Source organism: Paramisgurnus dabryanus, chromosome 23, assembly GCF_030506205.2.
Source record: "Paramisgurnus dabryanus chromosome 23, PD_genome_1.1, whole genome shotgun sequence".
In the NCBI taxonomy this organism is placed as follows: domain Eukaryota; kingdom Metazoa; phylum Chordata; class Actinopteri; order Cypriniformes; family Cobitidae; genus Paramisgurnus; species Paramisgurnus dabryanus.
In genome coordinates, this window is record NC_133359.1 from 20,740,562 (window position 1) to 20,751,411 (window position 10,850).

The 10,850-nt window shown below is 41.1% G+C and overlaps 1 protein-coding gene across 1 annotated transcript in view; it reads right to left on the reverse strand.

Moving 5' to 3' along the window:
* Window positions 1–9,152, reverse strand: part of LOC141281534 (GTPase IMAP family member 8-like) — a 71,249-nt gene extending 62,097 nt beyond the window's left edge. The window contains exons 1-2 of the mRNA XM_073813409.1: window positions 9,098–9,152; window positions 8,323–8,961 (exon numbers count right to left, since the gene is read on the reverse strand). Coding sequence (XP_073669510.1) covers window positions 8,323–8,961; window positions 9,098–9,152 — 694 coding nt within the window. The remainder of the gene's footprint in view (window positions 1–8,322; window positions 8,962–9,097) is intronic.
* Window positions 9,153–10,850: the final 1,698 nt, after the last annotated feature.

The window sequence follows — 10,850 nt, forward strand, 5'->3', positions numbered from 1 at the left end:
TGTAAATTATTCCATTAATTTTTTACTCACAATTTCTACAGTGTCCCAACTTTTTCTGTTTTGGGGTTGTATTTTGATGTTTGCTATTTCATTCATGACAGATTTCTCACGTTTTTTTTTTAGGGTTCTTCTTCGGTTTGGATCAGGAAATCCGGGAAAAGAGAAGCCACCTTAAAAAAAAAAAAAAGAAATTATAAACTGCAGCATTTTTAACACACTTTAGTATCATCTGTGCACAACAAAAGAGAGGCGACATTACGGAGTGAGTTGTGTACCATATTCAAACAAATCCAGCATGTTGCAAAGAAACGCTTAGGTTACTCACGTAAACCTGGTTCCCTGAAATAACTGGAACGAGCATTGCGTCAGTTAGCTGACGCTATGGGGGAAACTCCTGTTTACTCCGCGATTGAAACATATTGGTTAACGTCTGTAAAATGTACAGACCTATGACGTTCGAGCCCGTGTAGGGGGCGGGACTATGCCCTATAATAGTCCAGAAACGAGCGCCAGAACTCATATGCATTCGACTGAAGCACGTAGCCCAATGAAGCTCGCTGTGTAGGCGTTTGTAGCACAGCCAGCTACGCAATGCTCATTCCCGTTATTTCAGGGAACCGGGGTTACGTGAGTAACCTAAGCTTTCCCTTTCAATACGGTTCACTTCGCATTGCGTCAGTTAGCTGACGCTATGGAGGAACGTAATCCCATCACGCCATGCATACACAACGGACTGAAGTGCCTTACCGGAGAGACACTGCGTGTGGCCCTATATCCGGCATATTCCAAGCTTTAAAGCGAAAGTGTAAGCACCATATAAAATGTTAACACGCATACGGTGCTGTTGTTTTAGTTGTGGGAAAATTATATGGAAATGTGCAGATGTGAACGTGCTGTTTGTATGGTTTAACTTACACTAGGTTTTGTCATCGCTTGCACAAGAGTGCATATGGCAAAAAAAACCTCGGACAGTGTGTCACATAATAGTGTTCAAATAGACATTACTGACACTTACTTCAGGTTGGATCTTGAATTCCTGTACGCTGAGATGTCAGCTCGTTTATTGAACAAAGCATGCATCGAATTATGAAACTATTCTTTTTGACCTCTTGGAGTGAAAACATAGACCGAATTTGAAGCCACGCATGATCTGCCTCCGATATCTTGCACAACGCACACGCGCCCTCATCTGCTTCTCCTATCATCTACGCGTGGTCGCGCGCGCTAAAGGGTGACTGCGTGGTCGCGTGCCCTAAAGGGTGACCGCGCGGTCGCGCGCCCTAAAGGGTGACGCAGCCTGTCTCGCGAAACTTTTAAACACGCCCTATAAAAGTAAAAAAAAAAATATATATATATATATATATATATATATATATATATATATATATATATATATATATATTCATTAATTATTACCATTTGAAAGTAGCGCAGTAACGCCGCCAAATGTAGCGAAGTAAAAGTACAGTTTTTTCACTAGAAATGTACTTGAGTAAGAGTAAAAAGTACCCATCCTTAAATTTACTCTAAAAGTACTAGTTACCCAAAAAATTTACTCAAGTAAATGTAACGAAGTAAATGTAATTCGTTACTACCCACCTCTGCATAAAACGCATGAGCTTGCATGATTAAGCCAAGAGAACCAGCGCTCGTAGGGCAGGGACGTCTAAGCTACTACAATCTGACAAACGTAGACGGCGAAGACCAGCTGGCCGCGTTGCAGATATCAAAAATAGATACCCCTGTAGACCAAGTCCATGATGAAGCCAAACTCGCGCAGAGTGGGCTCTAACATATAGGACATAGCTCATAGAGGGGGCGTGAGCCAGTGCGATGGCTTCAACGATCCATCTAAATAGCCACTGTTAGCAACAGGCATCCTTAGTGAGTGATCTGCGAAGCTCACGAACGGCTGATATGACTATAATATGCGGCAGAACGGTTCGTAGCGTGGGATTATACAGATACCACAATAGTGTGAACCCAGGTGAGCCCTCGAGCGCATCGGGGATGCATATAGGTAATATTATAGTGCACAGGTCGGTGAGCTTTCCAAGTGCGCCGTAAATGTGTACTGACAATAAATTGCGCGGGCACAGGTGAACACTTGAGTACATCGTGAATGCATATAGATGAAGAGTGTTATAATGCACAGGCTGGCAAGATTCTCAAGCGCGCCGTCATGTGTCCTGATAATAAATTGTGTGCACGCATGTGAACCCCACAGTGCACCGTGAATGCATATAGATAAATCAGTGCACAGAACGCGCCGTGAATGTGTAAAGATATGATTGATGAATGTAACGTTGGGTACCCAACGCACCGTGAACGTACACAGATGAACAACAATAGTGTGCATGTGTCACAAATGAATAACACAGCCGTGTATACAGGTGAGCTTCTCCAAGCGCACCTTTAGTGTATACCGAAATCTTATAGCATACAGGTGAGCTTAAGGGGCACCTTTAATGCAACAAACCCCAGTAGGGCACAAGGAAGGGATGTCGAAGCTGTAAAATTGACAACGTGGATGTCGAGGACCAGCCGGCCGTGTCACAAAGTCAAAAATGAAAAACCTCTAAGACTTTGCCATAGGTATCCAAACATGGAGTAGGTTTAACCACAAGTAAGCATTATTTGTTAAGGGATGTGATAACTTCAACGATCCATAGATAACCTGTGTTGACAGGTGCGCTATTGAGAGATCTGTGAAGCAGACAAACAGCTGATCGTCTGATGTATGTCAGATGTATCTGTCATTCAGGACCTTGGACAGTTCCAGAGCGCTGCGCCTCAGGCACCGTCCGCATCTGAGAAATGACAGGCTTGAGATTTAAATAGAGGATTAAATAGAGGAGAAAAGTGTTCAACACCACATTTCGCGGGGTTTGTAGACTTTTCGCCGGACAGGGACAGAACAGACTTTGCATAAGGACGCCTCGTGAAAGGGGTCCTAGATGCTCATGTTATCGTGTCATAAAGCAGTCTGCACCGTGGTGGTTAAAGCACGAGATGTGTATCACTCTGATTGAACATAGCTTATAAAGACGATGCAATGAGCTTATAAAGGAGATGACTCGTCAGCTTGTACAGGGGGCGAGATCTCAGCCTGGCTCGGTGAAAATGAAACCACCGTAGTTTTATCGACCGCATTAATCACGGATAACGCGGTCGAGAGTGCTGTAGTGCTAAAATCACCCTCTTAAATGAACTGCATGTACAGTACGAACTCACTTCCGAGCGTTATAAAATTAAACTCATTGTGTTGGGTAGCAAACTCACTTGGAGGTCGATATTACCCTTAATTTCTCTAAATATTGGAGCGGAGCGGAGGTGTGAGCGTCTTGGTCATAAAACGTCATAAACCGCTTGGCTGTAAGCCTTTTGAGTGGCCGTCCGGAGAGGGCGCGATTCAAAACGCTTGGAGCCGTGAAAAGGTCTGAGGCTGCCGTCTCTCTAGGAAGAGAAAATAACAGCCGTAAGACCGTGCTCTCTTGCACTGTCAGTACCGTAGCGGAAAACTGAGGTGGGATGCAAGTGAATTTCAGCGAGAAAACGTAAGGCAAAAAAGTGTTTAGAGACAACGTACAGCCGTGGGGTATCAATTCACACTAAGGTATAGTAAGCACGGGAATTGCTCTTAGAGAGAAATTCAATACCGTTTGCCACTACAGTGAGGTCGCATAACCGACAGTATTATATGTGAATGTTTCTGGATAAACAGAGCACATAAAAATATATCAGGGCAGTCCAGCCGAGGCGCGACTTAACCCTTTTTCTCGCAGACAGTCTGTTCTCTGCTGCTGATGCAGCTATGCTGCGAGTGAGATCAGAGCTGGCCATTCAGGCGGTGGCCAGAGCGGCTCACAGAGCAGAACAGTTTGTCTGTGTGGTTTGATGTCAGACTTAACCCATCAGTACAGAGAAGAAGACTGCCGTGATGCACGCGGTATTGCAGTTGATTTAAAGGGCAGAAGAACCGGGGTATATAAGAGATGTACCAATATTCAGCACACTGATATAGGACGGGACTGAATAAAGGGAGATGTTCGGGCCTCAGCATATTATCAAACAAATTCGTTCTGCCTCTGATTCCGTCTAAGCCAGAGAGAAATGACAGGGCAAATAAACATTGTGAGCTCTGCCGGAGTGAGACAGACCCAGGCCGGTTAGGCTCTATAATAAGTGTTCTAGTGCTCCAATAATGGCATATGCGCCCTATCGAGCAGACGAATGAGATCGCGCCGCTCCAGGAGGGGAGGGGCGTGAAGCTCTGTGATCGCCAAACACTAGATGGTTGCGCGAGAGGCAAGGAATCCGTAAGACCGGGTGCTAACTCTAATAAGCCTAACTCTAAGAGCGGTCTCGATGTGGGAGGTCCCAGACCGGTGACGCGCTCGGAGGAAATTCATAGGGGCAGAGAGGCTCACTCGAGCCGCTGTGCCAGACGCTATTACAACAGCGCCTGCTCTTTTAGCTTATAGTTTTATATTAAAATATTGATCTTACCGGACAGCCGCAGGGGAGACCTCTTATGTGTCCTCTGCACAGGGCTCTTACCACGGCAAGCGAAGGCTATCTTCGGTTCTCAGCCGGAAAGCGGCAGGGGAAGATGCTAGGCGTGGATTCCGCTGCAGGGCTTGCGTCGACGGCGAGTAAGGTTTCTTCTTCTTCGGAGCAGCGAGAGGTTCGCGCTGAAGGAGAATTCGAATGAGTTCTGGCGCTCATTTCTGGACTATTATAGGGCATAGTCCCGCCCCCTTCGCTGACTCGAACGCCATAGGTCTGTAAATTTTACAGATGTTAACCAATAGGCTTCAATCGCGGAGTAAACAGGAGTTTCCCCCATACCGTCAGCTAACTGACACCATGCGAAGTGAACCGTATTGAAAGGGAACTCAATCTGCTTTGCAAAGGGAAAACTCGAACTCAACAGAAAATGCTTTGCAAATACAAAAGGCAATTGGAGAGAAAATGCAGAGGTGTAACAAATATGTGTTATGCAGCCAAGAACGAAAATTCCGTCTAAATGTTGGGGGGTGGACAATAATCATAACATTTTTCAAGAACAATTTTTGAAGGGGACACCAATAATACAGGCAAAATTGTACTTGCAAGTAGGGCTGAAACGATTCATCACGTTACTCTATTTACTCGATTACAAAAATTCCTTGAGGCAAAAATTCTGCCTCGAAGCCTCGTTAAATTCCTATGACACGCACTATGCGGGCAGCAATCTGATTCACACGGACCGTTGTTCAATGTTCAGGAAGCTCACCATAGCGCGTGATACATTTTGAATTTATTTGGCGGGATGGCGGAGAGTAAAGATGTCCATAAACGGCAAAGAATGTCTAAAGTTTGGGATCATTACATTCTTATCATTACATTACATTCAGCATCTGAACCGAAAACATCCACTGCTGTTTCACCAAAGCGTCGCTGAAACAAGGTAACATAGCCTAAGCCTATACTTTGATGTTCGCTGATTTTAATCCCATACTGTATTTGTAGCAATGCCGTGATGTGGTTTGACTAGATATGATGTTTAGCTTTGATGTTTTTAAGTAGTAAACGTATTCACGTTCCACCCCTTCACACGCACGCACCCTCGTCTCTCTCTCAAACGCCATTCAGATCAATCGCGGCAATGCATCACATATGCTTAAACTTTTAAGTAGCCAACAATAATTTCAGCTGCATTCACTGTATACACCGGGATGTGATGTTGTGACGCGATTTTTCGAACGGATGCTTCACGTAAAATGCACCACAATGCAAGTGATGCAAGCCAAATGCAGCGTTCTATTGAAAATGAATGCATGTATTTCTGCCATACCAAACTCCAGTGAAGCAACTGGTCTGACTGGGGTGTCACTCTTCCTCATGCACAGCATGCGTGCACGAGCACAAATAGCAATAAATAGCCTTAGTTTTGGAGCGAAATGTTGGAGTTGGAATCAATACCTCTGGGTTTTTTTAGAAATAAAAGCCAAATGTCAATACCTCTGTTTTGTTTAGAAATAAAAGCCAAATGCTTGATCATTTTACAGCCACATAATTTTCGTTGTGCATTATTACTTTTGGTTATTTAAAAAAAATTATCCGATTACTCGATTAATCGATCGATTTAGTGCTAGATTACTCGATTATAAAAAGAATCGATAGCTACAGCCCTACTTGCAAGGAAATGTGTACAGATAGAAAACGTTTCTCTTTCTCTATGAACGGACACAAATTTTATTTTAATACACATGAATGCAGAGTTGGAAAGATAATAAAATATTCTACTTAAGTAAAAGTAAAGTTACTTTAATAATATTTTACTTAAGTTAAAGTAAAGTTACTGGTCTAAAAATCTACTAAACTAAAAGTAAAAAGTCAGTCATTTCACTCAGAGTAAAGGTTACTTTTTTACAGCAGGGAGAGGTTTCTAGTATAGTTCAAAAAGGACAAGGAAATATAAATCTCAAACTATTTGTTTTTCATTGTAGAAACATCTTTACAATTAAAGTGCAATAACAAAAAGTTAATAAAATAAAAAGCTTTTTTATAACTAAGAAACATTTATGGAATTATTTAATTATTTTTACAGGTGAGTTATGCACTTTTGAAGCAAAAATAATATGAGGTCAGCAGCTAGTAAATACAATCACTATAGTAAGGTTGTAATTGATGTATTCCTGATAACATACATTATTTTATTAAACTATATACCTAGTTTAAATGAGCATATAATGAGATGAGTGCCATGGCTATATACGTGTATCCTTTACACGTTTATTGTATTCTAGCTTCCCAGACCTGTGTACCTGATGTCTTTCAATCTCTCTCTCTCTCTCTCTCTCTCTCTCTCTCTCTCTGCAATGTCCTGCGCATTCTCGAGGACGTTCTAAGGCTATGTTTGCGCATCATTTTCAAAGTAAAAATTATTTTATTCAGGTAAATGGAGGTTTATGTTTGACATTTGTGAGAAAATTAAGCTGGGAGAATCTCTGCTGCAAAACACAGTACATACCGTAATTCCTCAAATAAAAGCCGGTATTCAAATAAACGCCGGGCCTCTGATAGTGGCCAGGGGCGTGGTCATCGCGGACAAATAAAGGCCAGTCTCAAATTAAGGCCGGGGAAAATGAGTGAGAGCTTACTAGCTTTAGGCACAGTGTGAGCGCGTTACAAAAGGAGAGACGTCAACTGCACGAGCACTCACCTTCATCTGCCTTTGCTAAAACCTTTTAGTGCGCGCAGCAGGGCTAGTGAATATCTACAGTGCACACGCGACAGATCAACTAAGCGATATCATAGGCATGTGAGAGGGCTTCATACGACTCTGAATAAAAACACAGACTTAACATTACGATGGGTTCCAGTGTTAAGAGAGTGCTTTACCTCCTGCTTTGCTCAAACCAAATGCATTCTAATGACGAAAGCGCGCCCGGGCACTCACACTATACTTGATAAAAGTACAGTGTGAGTGCGTGCATGGAGTAGGGAGGAGGGACGATCGCGCTGGGGCATGGTTTGGATAATGTGAGCGCGGTGTTATCTCCTAAATGCATTCAAGTGCATCATAATGCACAGCTGGCAATAGATGGCAGTAGCTAATTTGGATGGGTCTCATTTAATGCTAGTGACAGACTTTTCAACAACCAAAATCGCTTTTAATTTAACGCTAATTTAAAACAATTATTTGGAATTTGATGGAATTTGAAATAAAGGCCTGTCTCTAATAAAAGCCTGCTTCAAATAAAAGCCTGTTACAATCGGCAGTTTAGGTAAATAAAGGCCCCGGTCTTTATTTGAGGAATTACGGTATTTGTTACACCTTTGCATTTTCTCTCAAATTGCCTTTTGTATTTGCAAAGCGTTTTCTGTTTGTTTGCAAGTAGAATATTCCCTTTGCAAAGGAGATTGATTTTGTCTGCAACATGCTGGATTTGTTTGTTTAATTATGCCAGAAAAATTCCCTTTATATGACATTAAACAATAATGTTTGTTTACTCAGACAAAACAAAATTAAAATATATATTCTGCATTATATGGATTATATAATTTTATAATAGCCTATGACTTATGGAAGGGGTTAAACTCTATGAAGAATATCAGGATTGTTTAGGTATGAAACTGCTTTATCCTTTTTTTTTTTAGGTTTTTGGTAGTGTAAGAATCCACCAAACACCTCTACACACAGCAGCTGATGGGGCTTTGTGTTTGTTTGTTTTTTATTTATTATTAATAGTATATTATAGCAATTGTTTGTAACAGGTATTTTACATTTTCATAAATTATTTGAAATTTATCAACACTGCAATGTTTACTCACTCATCTCTAAACGGATCATCTCTGGGTGTTTCTTTAGCCTCCTCCTTCTGCATTTTTCTTTCTGTTCCTTTTGCTTTCTCCAAAATCCTTTTATCATTTCTAAAACTGTATGGTTTATTACAAAATGGCAGCCATTGTTTACTGTCATTGTCTCCTCTATTTTCTCCAGCAGATCTCTGTTCCCACATTTCTCCACCAGCCACTGGAGATCCTCACCTTCACTCTCAATGTGTTTCTCTATAGTTGTGTCTCCTAGAAAGTCTCCAAAAGTAAAGAGCGCTATAGTGTGACTCCAGACTCTCTCACCCAGAAGATCAATATAACCCTGAAATACTTTTCTATTGTACATTGTAAATTTAGTGTCCACACGTATAAGCAGAAGAACAATGTATGGTCCTGGAAGACACATAAGCACACTGAGTAAAATCTCTTGTTTCTGTAACTCAGTGCTTTTTTCTTCTGGTTTATTTCTCCACCATCCAGGAGCTTCAATCACAGTGATGTGCTTGTCTGCTTCTCTCTTCACACACTGAGCAGATCTCTTCAAGTCAAACTCCTCTCTGTTCAGAATGATGTTTCCTCCAGCATATTTATTCTCAAATAAGACAATTCTTAGCTCTGAGAAGATCTGGGCGACACCTGCAACAAATACACACACAAAAAAAACTATTTTCTTACACATTATAAGTGTATTGTATAAAAAGCTGTAAATGTTATTTAATCTAAATACATTTAATAAAACTTTAGTAGCAGAATCATAATGAAGTGTACACACCACACACCACGTCCCTGCAGGGCGTATAGTGTGGATTGGTGAATGGATGAGTCATAATTTGACAGGATACATTTTTTGGCACAACACCATGATGCGCTTTTCCCGTATTTTATATACACATAATATAAAAAACACATAATAGTCTTCGTCTGTAGACTGCGCATGAATGTTTCTTCAACGAGATTAAAACATGAAACGGAACATGTTCTCAACATATAGTAGTCGAATGATAAGCATATCTGTCAGTGATGGATGATGAACTGATTATTGGACAGTTTAAGTATCATTTGATACAGTTAAATCCCTGCTCACATGATTGGAGCTCCCATGTTACTTCATGTTAAAACCACTGCTAACATTAAGGTCACTTATCACTGGAAATAAGGTTTATAATATTTGTGTTCTCTTGCAATATCCAAGCATTTATAACATAGTTTTGTGCTATTACACTGTGAAATTGTGGTTTGCTCTATGAATTGAGCTAAAAAAATGTCCAACTGAAATTAGGTGATTATAATTGTTGTGGAAAGGGGTATTAATCTAATTTTGGAGTGATTTTGTATTTTCATGCACTTACACTGAATTTGTGTGTAATTATACTGGCACATATCCTCTGTATTAAAAAAGTTGAATGCAGATCCTCCCTTCCCAGTCAACAATTTGATCTCTCAGTGAAGTCACAATGAGCTCACAAGATCCTCATAATGTTGTCACAATGTGTGGGTCACAGTGATCTAAAATTATAACCACACTGCAGACTCACTGTGAGCTCATACTACCCATAATGCACATGATATGAAAAGTTCCAGATGTCGCACAGAGAGCTAATATTTTCTAAATGGAAAAATGTTGCATAGACGTCAGCATTTAATTGCAAATGATATCCAGCCAATAAAAGAAAAAGTAAGAGAGACATTATTGTCTCTGCATTTAACCCATCCACTGAACAGTGAATCCATCCATTGGAGTCATGAACACACACAAACACACATACACACACGCACATGGCAACTATCACTGCAACATCCCAACAATCAATCACTTCCAGCTGTGGGAATCCAACCACAAACCTCTGGGTTACATACTATAGGCCACAATGCTTGGATAAAACAAATCTGTGAATTCCGGTCACTTTTACCTTCAATCTGTGTGAGCTTTCTAAAACCTTTATTAGGCTTCTAGCCTGACGTTGTCATACTCAATTCTAGTCAGAATTTGAGTCTGATACCGCTCCATTGAGCTATAATTATGAGGCGTGTCTCAACCGAAAAATGCCTCTGCACTCAATTGGATAGACCTACGACCAATCAGAGCAACGGAGTGTGTGATGTATGTTGAAATTACGTCTTTGCAGCCTAACCGAACTGCTGCTAGTTATTTCGCTACAATGACACTAACATTGTGATTATACTAAGTCTGAGTTAGCGAATGTACATCAACACCTACTATGTTTACAACATTTCGTTTATATCACAACATTAAGTATTTACTAAGTCATACAGTAAGACTATCTCTTACCATTTGTACGTTAGGTGAACTTCATCCACGACAATACCCATTACGTTTGCTTGAAAAATATCGGAGCCTTGCATGTCCCCCCACTTATTCAGCAACCACGAATCCGGGCTTCCAAAAAGAAGCTGGCAACGATCGCTAATTATATCCATCTCGTCGTGCACGCCGAGTTGCATCGCCGTGATAACGTTACCCATTTCAGTTGCGACCAACTTTTGCCGAATCCCGTAGGAAGGAC